Genomic DNA, 21,673 nt, shown 5'->3' with positions numbered 1-21,673 from the left:
CGGGGTCCACCATGAGAGGGACGATCCCCGTGTCGCCTCCCATGTGGACGGTCTCCATGGTGACCATGCTCTGATAGGTGCAGCTCAGCATGATCAGGGTGGACTCCCCGTGCACAGTCGGGGCGCGCATGATGATGAGGAAGTCCCTCCCCTTCACCACTACAGATCGCATGCGACCCCCTCCTCACCGACTACCCTGCTCGATGCTTGAGTATCTGAGAAATGGGAAGAGACGGAAAAGGGAAAGGGACAGGGAGACGAGTTGGCTGCTGACAAGCCCACTTGGGTCCCACTCATCACGTCAGCTAAAAACAACTACTTTACTGCCGAGTGACCAAAATTGGCATGGTATTGTGAGTTGGGACGAGGTACACCTGATATTTCGGTTCAGGGGCGAATTTCAAGACTTGGCGACAAATTGAGGGACCTGGAGTGAACTTATTCCTTCTAGGAGGCGAGGAACGCGACTCCGAAAGCCCAAAGCAAAAAACTCCCGTCGCGTGCCTGCTATTATCCATCCAACGCCAAGCAGCGTCTCTCCCTCGCCGATACAATACATGACATTGACACATACATACCCCGCGCCGTCCCACGGTCCCAGACAGGAAAGGGGTGTGTGTATCGGTAACCCGTTGGTTTGGGACCCCAACCCCACCCCGCCCGCCCTTTGCCCGACTCGGCGCCCGCACCCCCTTTTTGCCCTAAACCCCAACCCCACCCCACACCGCCCTCGCCGCCGGCGTGTGGAGACAGCGCCGCCGCATCTCTCCCTCTCTCTCTCTCTTCTCGCTACTGGTCTCTCGCCCCGCGCCGCCGCGCGGCAACCGTAATCTCGCAGGGGGGGCGCCGAGGCCGGGCTCCTTGCCGCCCTCGCCCCGCGCCGCCGGAACCCGCTCCGCCCTCTAGGTCTCCTTCCGCCGAGGCGCTGCTGCCACCCCGAATCGAAGGGGGGTTACTTCTCTCGGGTGGGTCTTCTCCCGTGGTTGAGACGGCGTCGTCGTCGTCCTCCGTTCTACTGGAAGTGGCGCGGATCCGGACCTGGATTGATTTCCTTCCCCGCGGTAAGAGTAACGAAACCCTAGCTCTGCTTTTCTAGTTCTGTTCGTTTCGCTGTTCTCGTTGATAGGCACCAATCGCCCTTATCCATCATATAGATTTGCTCCTGGTAGTTGTTTTAGGATTTAGCGGAATCATCTGTCCCTGCCCTAGTTTTTTTCAGAACACGAGACGTGGTTTTGTTCTGATAATTCGATCCTCCCTTAGTTTTTTTTTTTTTTGGGGGGGGGGGGGTCGTGCTTAGATAAAATTTGAAATCTGTTTTCATGGATATGTATATGAGGGCATGTGGTTTAGGAGACCAGTTGTGTTCAAATGTCTAATCTATACCCGCTAGTAGGTCACTGGACTGATATCTAGTTTTAGCTCATTGGCTATGTATATAAGACATGTTTGTTTTTATGGTAACGGTAAGTTCTCTTCTTTTGCTTCTGTCGCTGAGAGAGGGAGGGAGAGGAAGGATCCAAAAGCCGGTATCCGTTACCCTGTTTACTAAATACTAACACAGCGTTATTTGTGTCTAAATACTGTGCCAAAGTGCAGCTGGCAGAGCAAGTTTGTTATTGAGTTTAGTTAAATATTGCAGTTATCTTCGGAAGAGGATCGATCCGTAAGCATTTAATGTCCTAACCCGTCATTTTCTTCCTTTCCTTGTCACTTGGCAGCCACTGTATTAGGAAAAACTTGTTTCCTCTTTTTCGCATCACATTTTGATGTGCTTTGATGGCAAGTAATATGCAACCTTCTGGGCCACTGCAGGTAAATGTTGTCTGGTTGTTTTAAGGATGGCAGTTTTCAGTGTGAAGTTTTGATTTTTGTCGTGTGATGTGCTAATTTTTTACCATTCTTTCTCTCTTTCTCTCTCTCTCAAGCAGCAATCTAGGCCCCCTATGATGGGCTCTAGTGTCCCACCACAAAATCTGGGACCTCCGATGCCTATGCAGGTAAACTGGAAGATTGAATTTTCCCCTTTATCCACAGCATGGACCATTTTAATCATATTTTACATTCCTAATATGTCATCTCGTTCTCTAATTTCAGTTTAGGCCGGTGATTCATCAGCAACAACCTCCTCAGTTCATGCAACCGGGGCAGCAGTTTCGACCTGTTGGTCAGGCCATGCCAGGAGCTAATATTGGCATGCCAGGTCAGATGCCACATTTTCAGCAACCTACACAGCACTTGCCTCACTCTGGTCAAGTTCCACCTGCATCACAAGCAGTTCCTATGGCTTATCAGCCAGCTAGACCTATGTCATCTGGGCCTCTGCAGCCGCCAGCGACATTCCCTGGAGGCCATATGCCCACCATGGGAGGCCCTATACCGCCTCCATCCTATACGGCAAGTCCTATTTTTCCTTGCACTTTGTGGATTCTATTTGTTCATTTGATATATGTATTTAATTTCACAAAGCTATTGCCGGATCTTGAATGCCACCCCTTGCCGATAAGTTACTGATACTAGTATAGGCTACACTGCAGTATCAACCATCATCTGTTCCTCCTCCCATAGTGCAATCTTGGGGTACAGCTCCAGGTCAGAATGTACCTCTTGTGCAGCCTGGGCATCAGCCGATGTCATCTTCCGCTACAATGCCTTCAGTAAATATCACTGATCTCTTCTGAATCAGTTTATTTTTCTGTATTAAGTTTACTACTGTGCTTTATCAAATATGACATCCTTACCTTGCAATAATTGAGTTTGCAAATGAACAGATCAATTCCAGCGAAACTAGCTCTTCAGACTGGCAAGAGCACACTTCAGCTGATGGGAAAAAGTAAGTTGAATCATTTTACCTACTTACCTTTTGTTATTAACTTTCTGGTGGTGCTCAGTATCTTTTGTTGTGTCGCAAGTTTTCACCTTTATTCTTATTTGGTTGCTTTCTCTATTTCTCTCCTTTTTAAGGTACTACTATAATAAGAAGACAAGGCAATCAAGTTGGGAGAAACCTGCTGAGTTGATGACACCGTTGGAGGTTAGTTGTGCTGTGTGCTTATGTCATCTACACTTACCTTTTTGTAGATATATTCTTCGGTTACCTTAATTTTTTATATGCTAAACATGTCATGACTTGTTACATTTCCCTTAGGGTGTTCTGTCTATCTCTTAAAATTTATGGAATGGTCTGTTCTACTTCCATCTACTTTACAATAGTCCATATCCTAACACGCACTACAAAACTGCTTACTGACTCATCTCCACTTTGAAAGGAAGTACTAAACACTCTTCGGTTGTGGTTTCCTAAGCAACTGTCATGTTGGTCACATACATGGCATCTTGGTCTTGTTAAGTTTAAGTTGCTAAATTAATTGGTAATCCATCTAATAGAAAGAGGGGAGATATAGGAGGAATAGTCAAAGAGAGATTTGTGTTTATTTTTACATGAATTTCCTGAATATGTGCAATGACTTCCTTTCATGGCTTATGGGCTTTTGCTGACTTGTCTGATATAGCCACCATTTGGATTGGTATTGCTACTACCAATTCCATCATCAGGTTGTAAACTGCTCTGGATTTTAAAGTTGAGGGGTTTATTCAATTTGGACCATCTTGAAAGTCTAAAGGGGGTGAATTGGAATTCATCACTATATTGACTACTTCTATTTCCAGAATGAACTCTTTACTCTTTCCACGAGAGGACAATGCATGTTCTTAGTTTCTTACTGAAATGATGTATGGAACGTTTAGCGTATTACAACTTCAACTTTATCTTTGATTCTGCATCTTTGCTATGCTAAAAGTTACGTGTTCTTAATTATTTATTTTTTGATGTAACAGAGAGCTGATGCCTCTACTGAATGGAAAGAATTTACTACACAAGAGGGTCGAAAGTAAGTTCTTGATGGAACACATGCTATCACATCTGTATGAAGTTAAACAAATCACTTTCTTGCCGGTTCTTATTATTCTGTCATTCCAGGTACTATTACAATAAGGTGACAAAGCAATCCAAATGGACGATTCCAGATGAGTTAAAGGTTTGCCAGCCTTCTTTGATGTTTGATTTTATATTTGTTTATTGAATATTGTTGTATATCTATAAACAATTTTTTCTTCCCTTTTAGATTGCGCGTGAATTAGCAGAGAAGGCGTCAAATCCACGCCCTGATCAAGAAACGGAAACAACTGCTGGTGCTCCTTCTGGACCCACTTCAAACTCTGTGGAACCTTCTTCTGTACCTGCTAACCAGTCCTCCACAACGATTATGGGTGCTCCAAGTACACTTGATGCAGCAGCGAACTCTGTTCCTCCTGGTGCTGGCCCTTCGCACAATATGGAGAACACCTCCAGTTCATCTAATACTGCCATGCAAAATGGTGGTCCAAGTACCGTTGTTACTCCTGTTATAAGCACAGAAATTCCATCAGTTGCAAGTGATGCAGGGATTAGCAGGTAACTGTCGATGGTTTACTCAATGCTTCCTCACCAGTCACCACTTAAATGTTGCTAATATAGTTGTTATATGATTTGTTCAGAGCCAATAACGAATACCCATCTCTAGCTAGCACTGCTGACACTCAAAATGGAGCATCTGCTGAAGAATTGGAGGTACATGTGGTGTCCTCTCACAGGGTTCTAGACTTATAGTTTGAGTTCTTAATATTTGCAAGTGTATGATAATTGAGTTATGACCTCTTCTGCCTGGAGCTATGTTGTTGAATGATGGGCAGGGGAGAGTAGACACTAGAGAAAATGGGAGTTAGGCGATAGATTAGCTTGTCTTTCATTGATTTCAAAACTGTGCCAAATCCTCATGAAAAGAGATGAGAGAGGCACTAACAGTCTTATTTAATCTCAAATATTTGAAAGAAACAAAATCTTATCTGAACAAGTAATCTCGTGAAAGAAACTAAAGATCCCCTAGGATAGCTCAAGCTGGTTTGGTGCTTCAAAATTAATGTGAAACATATGTTCTGGTCCTTCAAAATTACTGTGAACTTACGTCTGATAAATCCTGTACTCTGGTAACACCGATACTTCTATGGGAGTCAATAGTCATTTAAGAACCTAATAAAGTATGAGATTGTAAGAAAAATGTACCACTTATTTTCTCATGCCATTGCTTGTAATTTTAACAATGTAATCTCAATATCATATCATCTCCATATTTTTCCTGCTTTGAAATATGTGTATACTTGCTGTATCCACATTTTTCAAAAATTTCGTATCCCCGTATTGCCGTAACAGTATCGTTTATCTGTGATTCCTAGGATTGATTGGATATATTCTACATGTTAAGTAGCTTAATAGTCTGAGCATTATTCCCACACTGGTGAATTTTCAGTTGAAAATATCTATTATCACCATCCTGTGCAATATTGCCATGATACATGCTACTTCTTACTTGGAACGTATGTTAGGGTGGACAATTGTACAAGAATTGCTGTAATACAAATCCCAAGGTGTGACTCAATTCGGATGGAAGCAAACACTGATTTTTTTCCTTACATGGATATGTATGCTTTGTTTAATACGAAAAGAAAATATGCAAAATTTCACAAAACTACAGATACTTTGTCCAAATTATCGCAAAACTATTGATTTAAGGTGATATATATCACAAAACTACAGATTTAACAATAAATTTATCACAAAACTACAGGTTTAAGACTAAGTATCGCAAAACTACAGGTTTAATAATAAAATTGTCACAAAACTAAAGATTTTATGGTTTAAATCCTTAATACTAATGTTATGTTTGAGTTATAAACGTCCAAGTTTTGTGATTAAATATGCGCTAAACTTGTAGTTTTGTGATAACTTTGTTACTAAATCTGTAGTTTTGCAATACTCCACCTTAAATCTGTAGTTTTGTGATAAATTTAGTATTAAATCTATAGTTTTACGATAGCTTGGTCAATATCTGTAATTTTGTGAAATTTACTCCAAATAGAGAAATATCATTTGCTACATCTTTATTCTTTCATTTCAAGTCTTGGATATTTTTTCTGGGGTTAGCATGAGTTGGGATAAGGAAATCATCCTGCCTACTCCCTCAGTGAACTACAAGGGTAGCTATATTTTGGGACGTAGGGAATAGTGAGTGGTGACAGAAGCATGTCAATTTGAGTTTAATTCCTTAGAAGAAATTTAGGCCTACTTAGGGTTGGGCTATGCCGACGGTCACAGTTGTGCTCTTCTAAGTGCCTACACATTTGCATTTGATATATCTCACTCTCGTGTTTGTGTGTTTGTGTGTCTGTCTGTATGTATGTGTTTTTATGTGTATACCTGTACATTTATGCTGCTTATATTCTCTGTAGGAGGCCAAAAAGACCATGGCAGTTCCAGGGAAGATCAATGTTACTCCAGTAGAAGACAAAACTAGTGAAGAAGAACCTGTGACCTATGCTAATAAGTTGGTAAGGGAAACTTGCACATATTAAGAATTGACTGTGCATTTCAAGTTTTAAGCTCATATAGGTACACTTTTCTTTTGACTTATAGGAAGCTAAAAATGCGTTCAAAGCTCTGCTTGAATCATCAAATGTTGAGTCTGATTGGACATGGGATCAGGTATGTAACTTTACTTGAATCGATATCAATTAATGAATTGCTTGACACTGATATAATATGTCTAGGCTATGAGGGTCATCATAAATGACAAAAGGTATGGTGCCCTCAAAACTCTTGGGGAGAGGAAGCAAGCTTTTAATGAGGTTAGCTCTTTGTTGTACGAGCTAGAATCTGTCTTAGCAATTACATGGAATGTTGAAGTCTTCTATTGCATTGTTTTATTCTTCACTTAGTGGTTCACTGAAGCCAGGCCTATTTGTTTTTGCAGTATCTAAACCAGAGGAAAAAGCTTGAAGCAGAAGAAAGACGTATCAAACAGCGGAAGGCACGTGATGATTTTTTAGCTATGCTAGAAGTAAGATATCTAACTCATGTTATGTCCCTTACTAACACTCATTTCTCTTGACTATACTGACTATTTTACTTTCTGCTATGTGTTTTAGGAATCTAAGGAGCTTACTTCATCAACAAGATGGAGGTATGCGCCACTGACTTCAAGCTTCTATTCATACATAATAACAGTCCTGTGATAGTTCGATGCAATTTTGTTTACCAAACTGTTAGTTTCTAGTTGCTGTTTACATTGTAACTTTTTGTGGGGGTGCTGGAGGATGCCTTATGTTTGTTCGTGTTCAATGTTATGCAGTAAAGCAATAACTATGTTTGAGGATGATGAACGGTTTAGTGCTGTTGAGCGTCCAAGGGAGCGTGAAGACTTATTTGAGAGCTATCTTATGGAACTACAGAAGAAGGTTCTGTCTTATTGAAATTCTGTTCCCCTTTTAAATTTTAATTGGTGTTGCGCTTATCTGTTTGTAGAATACACTTTTGGGAATCTTATTCTGCAATTTCTTAGTTTTTTTAGTATGTCTAAGAACAAAACTAGAGATTTTTCTGGCATGACTTGACTGTATGATCAAGATCTAAGTATCTAACGATCATCCTGTTATAGGAAAGAGCCAGGGCTGCTGAAGAGCACAAAAGGCACATAGCAGAATATAGAGCTTTTCTCGAGTCATGTGAATTCATAAAGGTTGTTTCATTACTACTCCTATTAACTGTTTAGTCAATTAGTATGCAAACAGCTTCATCAATGAGAAACATATATATTTCTGTGCTGCAGACAAGTACCCAGTGGAGAAAAGTTCAAGAACGTCTTGAGGATGATGAACGCTGTTCCCGACTTGAAAAGATCGATCGACTGGAGATTTTCCAAGTTAGTATTTTTTTAGATCTGCAGTGACTTTCTTTATTTTGTGCTTCAACTATGCATTTCTGTGCAATCCAGGAGTATATAAGGGATCTGGAGAAAGAAGAGGAAGAGCACAAGCGGATACATAAGGTTTTTTTGGTCACATAACGTTCACTTCTTTTTTTTTTTGTTCGATGTCTTGAACCACTATGGATGTTTAATATAAGTCAATTCTGTCAGGAACAAGTAAGGAGGCAAGAGCGCAAAAATCGTGATGAATTTCGCAAGATGTTGGAAGAACATGTAGCTGAAGGAATGCTTACTGCAAAAACTCGTTGGCGTGATTACTGTGCCCAGGTCATTGAAATCGACCTTTTATAAATACGATTAAAATGACAACAATTTTTTTCTTGATTCATAAAATTATCGATTTACAGGTTAAAGATTCCTCTGTGTACTTGGCTGTGGCCTCGAACATAAGTGGTTCAATGCCAAAAGATCTGTTTGAAGATGTAATGGAGGAGCTTGAGAAACAGGTTGGCCTTTAAAATTCGTAGTATACTCTTGCTTATCCAATGTATTAAGTCATCAATGTGCTATAGTTGCCTCTATGCCTGAATTTGGAATTGCAATTATCATGGCAAGTAAAATCTGTAGTGAATAGAGGTGGCCAGCAACTATGGCAAAAACCTACATCTTGGTCCTGCTGAAAGATGTTAATTCTATCCATTCTCATGCTTTGTAAAACACAATAACAAATTTTATTTCCATCATGTCACAAAAAAGCACGAGTCTACAATATTTTCATCTCATCACAATCACCATTTAAATTCTGGAATATCTGTTATTTTTTGTTATGCATGAACTTATGTACCTACCATCCTTTTATCTCAGTATCAAGATGACAAAGCCCGAATTAAAGAAGCAGTGAAGTCTGGAAAGGTACCTTTTATTTTACAAGCTTGCTCCATAGGTAAGTTTTACCTGTAGAAATTAGTTTGCCATCTGGCTGACAAGGTAATTTTGTTTAGATTCCTATGACGACTTCATGGACACTAGAGGATTTCGAAACTGCTGTTACGGAGGATGATACTTTGAAAGGAATAACAAACATAAACATGAAGGTATTATTGTTTTGTCACCCTGAAAATTTGATTATGTTTGATGAAGATGATAATATATGTGTATTATTGATGCTGTTCTTGCGGTAACAATTTCCATGTTCAGTTGTAGGACTGATAAGAATTTTTGTCGATATTGTTACTTATCTTTGCTGGATCTGCTGCAGCTTATTTTTGATGATCAAGTTGAAAGGCTCAGGGAAAAGGAGGTAAAGGAAGCAAAGAAGCGCCAGCGTCTGGGTGAAAATTTCTCAGATCTTTTGTACTCAATCAAGGTATGACACTCTGTAATTTGTTGTACATCATGCCTATTGATTGCTGATTACCTACATTGAATTGTCCTGTTATGCTTATCCAAAGTCCAGCAATTTTCAGGACAAAGTTAACATAGCAGTGTAGAACTATTTAACAGCCTGGAAGACTTTTGGGCTGCCGACATGACCCATAAATGCCTTCTATTTTATTCATTTATTTATACTTTTGTTGCATATATAGTACTGATAAAATCAATTTACAATGTAGTTCCTTTTTAAAAATTATATGGATGATTGGTAGCATGGCAATGAACTGTATTTGGTAACTGGTAATCAAATTCGAAGTGTGTAGTTGAAAGATATCATGGAAAAGTGGCTGCACTTCGGTACTCATTGAACTAAGTTGTTAGTTATTGGTAACATTCTTTTATAATTCACAGATGTGGTATTATTTATGTTTTTGCATAGAAAAATAGTTGATGAGTTGGAACCATAAATACTACTGGTGTTGTTGGAGTGCATGAATCATGAGCTTTTATGGCTCACTAAATATGATTCTTGAAAGCTTTTAGGTCAGAACTAATTTTGTTGATGATTTCCTATAGCGGTGACTTGCAATGGTTTGAGGAATTGATAATTGAATTAGGGTTACCCACTTTATGTACAGTAAAATCGGTCTAAAGGTGACAGCAAGGTTATCTAGTATAGTTCTAATTGTGTGCAATGTGGTCCCAGAAACTGGCCAAAATAAAGAAGTCCATCTTGTTTTACTTTTGTTGCATATTGATAAATCATGGATAGACATTCATTTCAAATCGTAAAGGCATACGAATTTGGCACTTTGTTAAAGCTTTATTGGAGGACATTAGGAGAAATGGTTGCATGTGGAACCTACATTCATGAATGCACTTTGCTTTACACCAGGTGCAACAGCATGGGCAAATAGTTCAGTATTATCTATAGAGTCAGTTAGACTAGTCACGAGACTACACTTTTGAGATTGATCTTTTTTGTACTGATGTATATTTCTTTGAAAAAAATGCAGGAAATATCAGCTTCTTCAACATGGGATGATTCTAAAGCACTATTCGAAGATAGCCAAGAGTACAAGTAAGGGCAATCCTCTGAAAATTACTGTATTGTGACAAATGTTTACCATGCCTCCTGGTTACACTAAACTGGTTGGTGTACTGGCTTTGCCAGCTGGAAGGAAGTTAGTTCCGTAAATAGGATACTTGTGTTCAACCTGGTGGTAAATAGGATACGTGGGTTCAATCTTGCAATTTTGTGGGGGGAAGCAATCAGAATTGGTAGATCATGTATTTCAAGGTGTCGTTTGGATGATGCTGAAGCCACAAGGCAAGGCCTAAGAAACCTGGTCTGCGGGACGAGCCCACATTCCACGTCGTCGTGACGCATCATAGATCGTGGATGGGTCGTTGCCTGATCATCGTCCCGGGCGTCAATTGGTCGCTGCTTGGTCTATGAAGTCTCCATGGCGTTGCCTCAGCCATTAGATGGGGAACAAACTGAAGAGGGGAAGGGAGTGGAGAAGAGAGAAATGGATGGGGCGTCAATTGGTCGCTGCTTGGTCTATGAAGTCTCCATGGCGTTGCCTCAGCCATTAGATGGGGAACAAACTGAAGAGGGGAAGGGAGAGGTGGAGAAGAGAGAAATGGATGGTGACAGGGGTGCAGTCGATGCCCTCGAATCGACTCGCGCGAGGGGCTGGTGATAGCGTTGGCCAAGGCTTGTGTTGTCTTGTCGCCCAAGAGGTGGTCGCGCAATGGGGGCACTGATGTTGGTGGCTAAGGAGGGCGCAAGCTGCGGGCTATGTGGGAGAAGAGAACAGAGGTTCTCAGATATGATTAAGTGGTTAACATGTTAATGAGCCACGCTAGCCCATTTGGCCTAGTTCACAACATAAAGAGATAGTGATAGGAGAACGTCTGGCCCTCTTGTGCAAGCAGAGCATCGCTCGAGTTCATTGGTCGATTCCACGCCTTGTCATGCTGTCTTCTCCAATCTTCTCTCATTCCGAATGTACATCGTGGATGTCGTCCCAAAAACATTTGTTCTCGACCCGCATTCTTAACCAGCGTTCCAAAAGATGGACTCCATTCCTCGTGATCCAGGAACTTTTGTGACTCCATCTTGTGGGCAAGGGCGTTCCAAAAGATGGACTCCATTCCTCGTGATCCAGGAACTTTTGTGGCTCCATCTTGTGGGCAAGGAGTGAGGGAAATGAGAGTGGAAACTCACCCTGCGTGGTGGTGCTTCCATCCTGCCATGGATCTGCACAAACCACATTATAGCTTATTGCACAAGAGGGAAGGAGGGGCTACTCTGTATGGGAGAGGGAGGAGTACGTATTGCACCTCTACTATGCTAGGGCAGCTGAGGAAAAAGAATTGGTGGGCTTTAAATAGGCTCTTCCGCTGACTTAAGTGTACGAAGCTAATGTGGTGACTTGCTGAACGCATTGTTGACCCATATATTTTCTCATTTTCTTGCTCTCTTCTTTCTTTTGTTGTGTACGTTCGCACCCTGTGTACACCCTTCTGCCTAGATCATAGAGTGCTGGGTCGCCTTGTCGTGATGAATGGCCATAGTAACGATGGGTCGAAGAAAAGTTTGCGTTGAAGTCTTGAGATGTTGTAATCAGAGTACTGTGGCACATCCATTTTATATATAATTTAATTCATATTGCAGAATTTTAGGACCTAGATTCTCTTGTGCTAACTGTATGTTACATTGTTACTCAATACAATTTGTAGCTCACACATAAATAAAATTTGTGTCCAATGCAGTAAGTATGGCAAATCAGTTCTCTATAAATAATGGTTTTTGTATCTGTTCACAAACATGGCAAGCAAGGCAGTGAATTACTGAATTGCCTGAATCAGATTTTAACTGAGCTTCCTTTGCAAAATACATGTTCCTTGAATGACTGAATTTGCTTGACTGTTTTCTGTCATACTTTTATGTTATTTATGTCTTACCTGGGTTTTGAATGATTTTATACTATTTTTTGCATTAGGGCATTGGACAGCGAAACATACTCTAGAGAGCTTTTCGAAGAGTGCGTTGTCCACTTGAAAGAAAGGTTAAAAGAGAAAGAGCGCTTGAGGGAGGAAGAAAAGGTAATGTACTGATGGCTGTTTTATCATATGATATATTGTTTACCTGCATTTCTTGAAGGTGTCAGAATGTGTATAACATGGGTGAAACATCGTTACTTGTATGTTGTATCAGCAGCATCTGTTTCTTTGTCAGGTGTAGCATTGACTTATGTTTTTTTCGCCTGAATTTGTATCTTCTATTCAGGCAAGAAAAGAGAAGGAACGTGAAGAGAAAGAACGGAGGAAAGAGAAAGAAAAGAAGGAGAAAGAACGCAAAGAAAAAGAAAGAGACAAGGAGAAAGAAAGAGAAAAGGACAAAGGAAAGGATCGGTCGAGGAAAGATGAGATGGATATTGATGCTGTTGATGCAGATAGCCATGGCTCAAAAGACAAGAAAAGAGAAAAGGACAAGGAAAAGAAGCATAAGAGACGCCACCATGACACTGCAGATGATGTGAGCTCTGAAAGGGATGAGAAGGATGACTCTAAAAAGTCTCGTAGACATAGCAGTGATCGCAAGAAATCAAGGAAGGTATAACATTTGTGCTTTCGTGCAAATCAAGCTTCTAAGTATTGGCGATTTGGTGCTGATATGGCACTGTATCATGCATACAGGCCCTGGTACTAGGATAATAAAAACTACCAGTTTAGTGCTAAATATATCAGCAGACATTGCCACCATCCCTTGAGGAGTACCTTCCACCCTCACCAAATATTAGTGCTGATATACGTTTACCAACTTTTATTGAACTGAAAGACTGTGCTTTGCCTTTGTCTTGTGATGTTCAAGTGGACAGTTATTTGGACTCATTGGTGGATGATTTTGTTTGTGCTAAAATTTAAGTCGTCTTTTGTTTGTAAAAGCCATAGTGGCTGTAGGACACTGCAAACATGTCTGTCACAGCTTTTGGTGAACCGTTACAAGCTGACATTGCCATCACTTCATGCTTTCTACCAAAAAGTAATTTGGTATTTTAATACTGTAATTTTTATTGGTGAAATGGGAGAATTGGGTTTAGGATGTTCAAGCAAAAAGTAACACTGCCATATATACCACCTTCGAACTAATAATATTAGAAGGGCTGCTTACTTTATTAGCAATGTCATAGGATGTCCTTAAATCTTGTTAATTGATCCCTACTGTGTGAAAGCACTTTGAAATATGAATCTATTGGTATAACCTTTGTACAGTATTTTTCAGTAGGTAAAGAAATGCACTTTGTATTTTGGCCACCCCCCACCCCCCAAACAAAGCTGTAAAGTTTGATAAGTATAAATAAAAAATACCTTATGAATTTACTTATAATTTGACCAACTTTTTTTTTGTCACAATCTACAAAATTTGACTTTGTAAATCAACTATGCCTTGTAAATCTCTTGCATAAAGTATATGATATTTGTATTCAACCAGAAATCTTGTCTCTAGCCCTTGTACCAGCAATAATCTTGTTAAAGTGCTCCCTATTGTTTGAAAGCACTATGTAATATGAATCTATTGGCATCTTGATGAATCTTTTGGTATAACCTTCTTACTGCAAATTTACTTGTAATTTGACTAACTACTTTTTTGGGGGTCAAAATCTACAAAGTTTTGACTTTCTAATCAACTATACCTTATATCTCTCTTGCATGTTTGATATTTGTATTCAGCAGGAAATCAGTTTTGTAAATCACATGGTTGTTTATCTGATTGAGTAAACTTAGTTAGAACATGTAATGATTTTATGAATGCTATTCATGCAGCATACCCATGCTTCGGACTCTGATAGTGAAAATCGGCACAAAAGACACAAAAAGGATCGAGATAGCTCCCGCAGAAATGGCACACGTGATGACCTTGAAGATGGTGAACTTGGAGAAGATGGGGAGATTCATTAGTCACTCGTTTCTCCGCTGAGATTGTCAGTACTACTGCTCCTTGCCATGTTATTAGTTAAATACCGTTTTCTTGTTTTGCTCAAGTAGCGCATCTGCTTAAGAATTTGGTAGTGTCAATCACTGTTATTAGTGTACATGCTCTGAGATTTACTTAGTATTTTATACTATTTTGCAGTATCACAATACAGTCCCCCCTCCTGTTTTGGACATATGAAATGGTGCATTTTGTTGGCAACTATAAATGCTTTCCTCCAGAGAAGGACAATTTCTTTATGGGGATTATCTTCTTGTCTTGATCTGACTTGTTGGAAATGGACAATAATAGCCTTCATTGTTTGGATGCTCACAATGTAGTCATGAAGGTTCTTGTACTGCAAAACTTTTGTTGCCTCTAGCTATCTTCTTATCCCCTTCCCTTTGTCAGTCTGGGTATAGGTTGTATTTGTTATAGGAGGGGGAGGGCTGTAAAGTGTTTAGTGGCTGAAAAAGATCCTTTAGAAGGTTAGGTGCGAAATGCATGCAATGCTGAGGTTTATAACTGACAATTTCGTTGAATCATCTGTGCCCAGTGGCCACTGTATCCTGATTAGAGCTCTTGATCTACAAGACTTGTGTTTCTCCATGGATCTCCCGTCTCCTGCATTATGTTGCCATTGAGCGGCACCTGGCTGTTGCTGTAACACCGAGGCCTGTCTGTGGGTGCATGGAATGCAAAGCACACTTGGTTGGAAGCATGGCAAGAGGCAAAGCCTGCCCAACTCACTCATTGGTCGTGCTGCTGCAGCAGTTTCATACTCGTTTTGACGTGGTTTTCACTTTGGAGTTGTTTAACATCTTGTTATTTACTATGCCATCTAACATAGTTTTCGTATGGTAGCAGTTTTGTAATAGTTTGCTGCTATTTATGGTGCTTTATAGATAGATGTACTTGCAGCTGACGCTGTTGATATTCTCATGAATACATTGATTCTGTAGGCTATGTTTGTTGGATGGCTGATACTGAAACGATAACATGATCCATCCTTGTATTATGGCTGTAGATTATTAACTTTTTTTTGTTGGAAGGGAACAATTACTAACTAATCTTCACAGACGGACCCTTTGCATTTGGGTGTTTTAAGTCATTCATTGCTGCTGTTTGTTCATGATGACCATTATGGTCTGTACTGGAGCTGTCTATTCAACTAGTTTCTCAATCCCTGTAACCGTCGGGTTGCATGCGTTTTGTGATGTGTGGCATGTGTGCTGCGTTTCAATTGGCTTTTATTAGTTACAATGAATTATCCACTAGTAGTTGAAAGTCGGCAAAAGCTGCATGCTTGGAAACTATCCAACGGCAAACAAGTCATGCATGTCCAGACAACTCGCCTACAACGGTTGAACCCAAATCTGTACAGCATAAGATTTAGGGGTCCTTAGGAATGGAGGAAAAATCAATTTATAGGTAAAACTTTTTATATGTGTTCTTAGCGACTTAAAAGCCAATGCTGAAAAAGAAACTACGTTGAAATATCTTAAAATCAATTTTAAAATTAAGTTTGAAAATTGAAATTTTGGCTTTGTCATTTACTTATTAGGAGAACCGATGTAGCCGCTCCTCTTTAGGTTGTCTAGACCAATCTCAAACATCTGTTTTCTCAAAGATATAGTTTCTATCAAAGCTCCATACAACCTCTGTTTCAATTTTCTTATCGCTCTAGCATTTAAAATTTTGGTGAAAGTACTTTTCGTTCTCATACTCCAAAACATTTTCCGAGATGTATACTTTCCTTCTTACCCATAATCAATGCATCCATACTACTATTTGTACTCATCACTGGAAATTTTAATACTTGCCTTAAAAAGATTATTGTTATGTTATTAATACGGTAGCGATGTAAATTGCCACAACGATTTAATTTGTAACGTATGGAGAACGACAAGCAAATTGAAGAAGTACCAACTTAGGGCAGTCTCAACCCATAGTGTCCATAAATAGCATCTATGGTGACATATCAATAAGACATTACAATAGAAACTATACTCCACAACCCATAATTTCTTAAAGTGGGTCATTAATAAATACATCATCTCTCTTCTTTACCAATCATATTTATTCTTCATCTATTATGAAGACACTATTTTCTCCCACTGCAAAACTTGATAGTGTCTAGTGCATATGTTCTCGTGTTGAAGCTATGTCTTGCATGAGACCCAGTTTCTTTCTCTCTTCACTCTCTCTCTCTCTTAATTAATATAGTGACACATAAGTTAAAAGTCCTACATGAGAATGTAGTTAATACCATAGACACCATCCTAAATGGAGGGTTGGGACTGCCCTTATATCACTTCCCAGTTCCCACCGCTAATTTAAAAGAAATTGAGACTAAAAATCAAATTTTCATACTGATCCACCTTTATTTCTCACTGTCTTAACTTCCCATCCTCTTCCCCAACAATGTAGACACGAATCAAGATGTCCAGCGCGTTCCCAATTCTGCAGCCATAAAAGAAAAAAAAAACAATTTTGAGATAGAAAGATGGCAGTTAAGTATGGCACCAAGTCACCAACGGCCCATCAAACCAAACTGACATATTTGCAAATGAAACATAATTTATAAATAAAATTTTTATATACATATTTTTGGCAGTTTAGAATCCAAGGCTAAAAAATAAAATACGATAAAAGAACCCTAAAATCAAATCTAAAATGAAAAATTTAAAATTTAGCTGATAAACGTAAGAATAAGCGAGAAGACAAGCCTGAAACTTCAGTCACTCTCACGCGTGGAGTTCTTCATCAGTCCATGGCTGGCAGTGTCCAGCAATAGCTGCGTCTCGCCGCGCAGCAAACGGCGGAGCAGGCGGAGCTGCACGCGCTCCGGCAATGTCAGGTCGTCGTCCAGCACCGCCGCCGCGAGCCTTGCGTCCACCTCCCTCCACGCGGCGACCAACACGAGGCGCCGTCGTCCCCCACGCTCGAGGTCGAGGGTCGTCAGAATCCCGGAGCCGAGCGCCGCCGCGACCACCAGTTCGTCGAGGAGGGCTGGCAGCTCAAGCTCGGCGACGGCGACAGCGACAGTAGCGCGGCCGTGCTGCTTGCCGTCTCGCCGCCACGCCTCTGACTCCGCGGCGTCGCCGTTGATGGCGCAGAGCGCCGCGGCGAGCTCGTACGGCCGGGAGTCCGACGGGTCTTTCTGCACGGCCGCCTTGTACCGCCGCAGCGCGTCGTCGAAGTCCCCGTCCCTGGCGGCGAGGAAGGCGAGAGGAGGAGGTTGACGTCGACCGCCGCGAGGTCGTCGCCCTCCGCCTCGGCGTCGGCGAGGGCGCGCTCGGCGGTGGCGCGCGCCTCTCGGAGTCGCTCGCCGCAGAGCGGCCGCGCTCGGAGCAGCGACGCGAGCATCGCTTGGGAGCATTCCACGAGGAACACCGGCTGCAGGTTGACGGGCTTGATTTCGCGGCAACCGGAGGAAGGCGGCGGCGGCGTCGACTTCGGCCTCGTGAAGTACGGAAAACGGCTGTACTTGGACACGAAGAGGCGTAGCGCGGTGAGCAGCAACGAAATGGCGAGCTTGTCCGCGACGGACCACTCACCTTGCTCGAAATTCTTGACGAGCACGGCCTCGGCGAGCTTGGCCGCTAGCAACATGACTACCCTGTCGGCGGCACCTTGGGTGTACAGCGGCGAGGACCCGGGCATGGCGAATACGACCTCGAACGCCACCCTCCATCCGGCGTCCTCTGGGAGGCCGTTGAGCCACTCGGCCGGGGTCCCCATCCGGCCGTGCAGGAGGCGCAGCGCGGCGGAGGTGATCCGCAGGTGGGGGTCGCCTGGTCTGTCCGCGACCAGCCGGGCGACATCGGCGAGCGCTTGGTCGAATCGGCCGTCCCGAGCGTGTACGAGTGCCAGGCCCATCTCGACCCGGTAGACGACCGTGGACTCCGCGGCCGCTAGTTTCTTGGCAAACTCACGGAGGTACCTGCCGGTGAAGGTCGGAGCGCGGAGTGCACCGGCGGCGAGCGCGTGGGCCGCGTCGAGGAACAAGGCGTCCCTGCCGCTGCTGCTGCCGGCGAGGGCCGCGTTGAGGTCCTGCAGCCCAGGGTGCGCGCGGACGAGGCCCAGGTGTCCGCGGGTGGTGGTGGCGGCGCCGTCTTGCGGCGGATGGGAGACGCGGACGGAAATCCCCGACGGCTTCGCCGCCACGGCCGCCGTCCCGGCCAGTGCCGCGGCGAGGGCGGCGCGGCGGAGTCTGGACATGTAGCCGTTTGCTCTCCGGCGGCGAGGAGAAAGTCTCGTGGTTTGCTGAGGATTCGTCGTGCTTGTACTGGACGTTACTGGACGCTAGGATGCAGAGCTCTAAAAGATGAAGGAATCCTTTCCCTATATAGGTGTACTACGTCTGGAACTCTGGATGTTCTGCGCTTCTCAAGCGAACGGCCCAATACAAATTTTGAAATATTTTCGTCCAACAGGCGTTCGTTTCCGACTTTCTACCGGCCGAGCTATACAGAAATGGTAATCGACCCAAAGAAATGGAAATGGTAAAAAATATGGAAATGAAAACGGAAATGGTTTTGCTGTTATACCGATCGTTTCCGTATTTACCGTATTTTTATGGAAATTACTGTTTCTTATAATATAGTAATTACTGTATTTCTAGATATGTTGATATTTATAGGGTATGTCTCTACTTTACCCACAGTTTAGAGATTGATTGACTCTTCAATCAAATCCTAACTTGAGTGCGTGGCTAAAATGGATTTAATTTATTATTTATATAGTATAGCTTAAATTTATTTATACATATAACATACTTATGAGTTAAATATATGTTTTCTATAGTTTAATGTTTTCGTATTTGTTACCGGGTTCCGATCTGTACCGACATATTTCCATCCGTATTATTCCGTTTCTGGTTTTCCGATATTTTTGATATCATTTTCGTTTTTGACTATACCCTTTTTGGTTTCATTTCCAAGAAAATATGATTATGGAAATAGTTAAAGGTTATTTTCCGATCGTTTCCGACCGTTTTCGTGAGGCGAGGCAGGTTCAATGTGGCTTCGTGAAAATAAAATTTTCTATGCCACATCGGACATTTCACCGGTTGTCGGAAGGTGTTTTCGACACGAATGGAAAAACTAATTTTATAACTCGTCTGAAAACCACGAGATAAATTTATTAAGACTAATTAATCCATCATTAGCACATGTGGGTTACTGTAGCACTTATAGCTAATCATGGACTAATTAGGCTCAAAAGATTCGTCTCGCGATTTCCATGCAAACTGTGCAATTAGTTTTTCTTTTTATCTATATTTAATGCTCCATACATATGTACAGAGATTCGATGTGACATTTTTGGGAAAAATTTTCTGGGAATTAAACAATGCCTGTATAGCACATAGTATGTATTACTCCATCCAAAATATAGTAATTTTTAGTCTTCAGGACTTATACTAAAATATACTACTAACAACAATCACAATCATCCGCCATTTAATTTCTCCACCTACCTCCACTTCTCATCCAATTACAACATTTCACCATTTAATTCTACCTACTTTCTAAATAAATGTGTCCAACCCTAAAATTCTGTAGGTAGTACTTCACTACTGAATTGCTAACCTTCATTCGACAAAAATTTTAGGTGAGAATTCTGTTGAACCCTTCACGGTTGGATTCATGTCACATTTTTTCTTCTTGAGCTCCGACGAATGAAGGCGGCCCGACAAGTTCAAGTCTCGATTTGGGGTTGGGGTGGAAAGGGGGTGGGAGGGGGGGGGGAAGAGGTGGGAGTTCGACAGCCTTAGAGGGATGGCCATGGGAGGCTGCGACCCAGCGGTGAGCCATGGAATGGGTAGGCGGTGCCGCCGAAGTTGTGGGGTTGGCAACTGGCGGCGAGGGGCAAAACAAAGTGAGTGATTAGGAGGCAGGGGGAGGGTGTTGATGCGAAAAACACACACTGGCCTGGAAGATCTGCTTAACTTCAGTGCAGGTCAAAAATCTTGCCTTTAGGTTCGTGATTGTGCCAGTTGATTTGATCCTGCAATCAACAAGAAAGAAAGACAAAGAAACCGCGGTTAAATCCATAAACGATAGCCGATCGGCTAGTTGCCGATGACATATCATTTATTTTCGAGCCGATGTCATATTGGGATCGATCGGCCATTGTGAATAAATAAGATAAAGCTAAGTCTACTCGATCGGCTGTAGATGTTAACAGTACATAATTGTCACGTCGATGTATATTTAAACCAAGTGATTGGGATAGATCGGTCGTTATGCCGAGACAGTATAAATCACTTAAGTCGAAATATGCATTAACACGATAATTATATGAATGTTCACAGCATAGCCGATCAATCTAGTACGTATCGGCTGATACTCCGACACCACTCTATATTAAGATATTAAAATAAACATAATACATTAAACAGGAAGCCTAACATATTCTAATACAATAAGATCTTAACACAAAGGGTGGATTTAGCATAACAATTAAGCATATAAGATATAAAATAGCTAAATCAGGTAAGATCGGCTGAAACTCCGATGCTATCTCTTTCAGTAACCATAAAACAAGCAAGATATTACGATTAAAAATATTACTTAATAGATCAAACTTAACCGATGCAGCATTAAGCATAAAGATAAACATAAGATCTAAGCAAGATGATGAAAGCATCTAAGAGATAGTAGATATGCTATATAATCTAGATTAACAGCAAGATTTAACCCTATCGGCTATTTTCCTAACAATAAGAACTAGCCGATTGCGGGTTAAATAGAGTAATTACTAAAGATTATAGAACATATATGATGACAAATTACATAAACAAGATTAGAGTGTCATAAAGATGGAAGCACTAATCCCGAGAACGCAAGCCGCCATGACAAGTTAACCTCTAGTTGAAGATCGAAATCGATGCAGCCCAACCCGAAAGCAAGAACTCGACGAAATAGAACGAAAGTAAAAAGGTGCGATGCGCCGAAATTGTGTTGAACTGATTGTTAATTGATTACATGGGGTTTGGGCTACTTTTATACCCAAAGTACACAATATGTCCTTGTCGAACATGACTCCTAACACTATTACAACTCAAGATACAAACAAGTCCTTAAGGCGGACCCTTACCGACTCGAAGTATAAGGAAATTACACAAAATATCCTAATTAATAGATATAATTGTCTTCTCAGGACTCAATCCGCGTGTGGCAATCCGTATGAAGCACATTAACTTAACCCGATGACGTGTACCGAGTCACATTGTCAGAATCGGCTCAATCGGCTACCTTATCCGACTCAAACTCTGCCGACTCTGGTCGCAGCCGATTTGGACTTCGGCCGATTCTTACTCTATTTCCGGAACGATCTACAGAAATTTTGGTGATTATATAAGATATTGTCAGAGATTATATAAGATATATGATAACTCGACAACTTACATGAACAAGATTAGAGTATCATAAAGATAGAAGCACTAATCCCGAGAACGCAAGCCGCCATAACAAGTTTTACCCCTAGTTGAAGATCGAAACCGATGCAG

General features: G+C 41.6%; 1 protein-coding gene and 1 pseudogene across 2 annotated transcripts; one reads left to right on the top strand and one right to left on the bottom strand.

Moving 5' to 3' along the window:
* Positions 1–666: 666 nt before the first annotated feature.
* Positions 667–15,289, top strand: LOC127768299 (pre-mRNA-processing protein 40A). 2 transcript variants are annotated; one of them, XM_052293859.1, is made up of 30 exons: positions 667–1,061; positions 1,722–1,815; positions 1,932–2,000; positions 2,098–2,397; positions 2,538–2,657; positions 2,772–2,833; positions 2,965–3,034; positions 3,838–3,890; positions 3,980–4,037; positions 4,125–4,453; positions 4,537–4,609; positions 6,325–6,423; positions 6,509–6,577; positions 6,643–6,720; positions 6,846–6,932; positions 7,021–7,055; positions 7,224–7,329; positions 7,530–7,610; positions 7,701–7,793; positions 7,866–7,919; positions 8,010–8,126; positions 8,207–8,305; positions 8,664–8,711; positions 8,801–8,893; positions 9,058–9,165; positions 10,190–10,254; positions 12,185–12,287; positions 12,472–12,798; positions 14,010–14,167; positions 14,320–15,289. In XM_052293859.1, the coding sequence occupies exons 2-29, from the start codon at positions 1,780–1,782 to the stop codon at positions 14,142–14,144; spliced, it is 2,967 nt and encodes a 988-aa protein (XP_052149819.1). In that variant the 5' UTR covers positions 667–1,061; positions 1,722–1,779; the 3' UTR covers positions 14,145–14,167; positions 14,320–15,289. The 2 variants fall into 2 exon arrangements, with proteins under 2 accessions (XP_052149819.1, XP_052149811.1); XM_052293851.1 differs by having other exon boundaries at positions 2,526–2,657.
* Positions 15,290–16,097: 808 nt separating this feature from the next.
* On the bottom strand, positions 16,098–18,431 carry LOC127758839 (uncharacterized; annotated as a pseudogene).
* Between the last annotated feature and the right edge of the window lie 3,242 nt (positions 18,432–21,673).

The sequence above is a fragment of the Oryza glaberrima genome, chromosome 1 (assembly GCF_000147395.1).
Source record: "Oryza glaberrima chromosome 1, OglaRS2, whole genome shotgun sequence".
NCBI lineage: Eukaryota > Viridiplantae > Streptophyta > Magnoliopsida > Poales > Poaceae > Oryza > Oryza glaberrima.
This window is presented reverse-complemented; position numbering and strand designations above follow the sequence as displayed.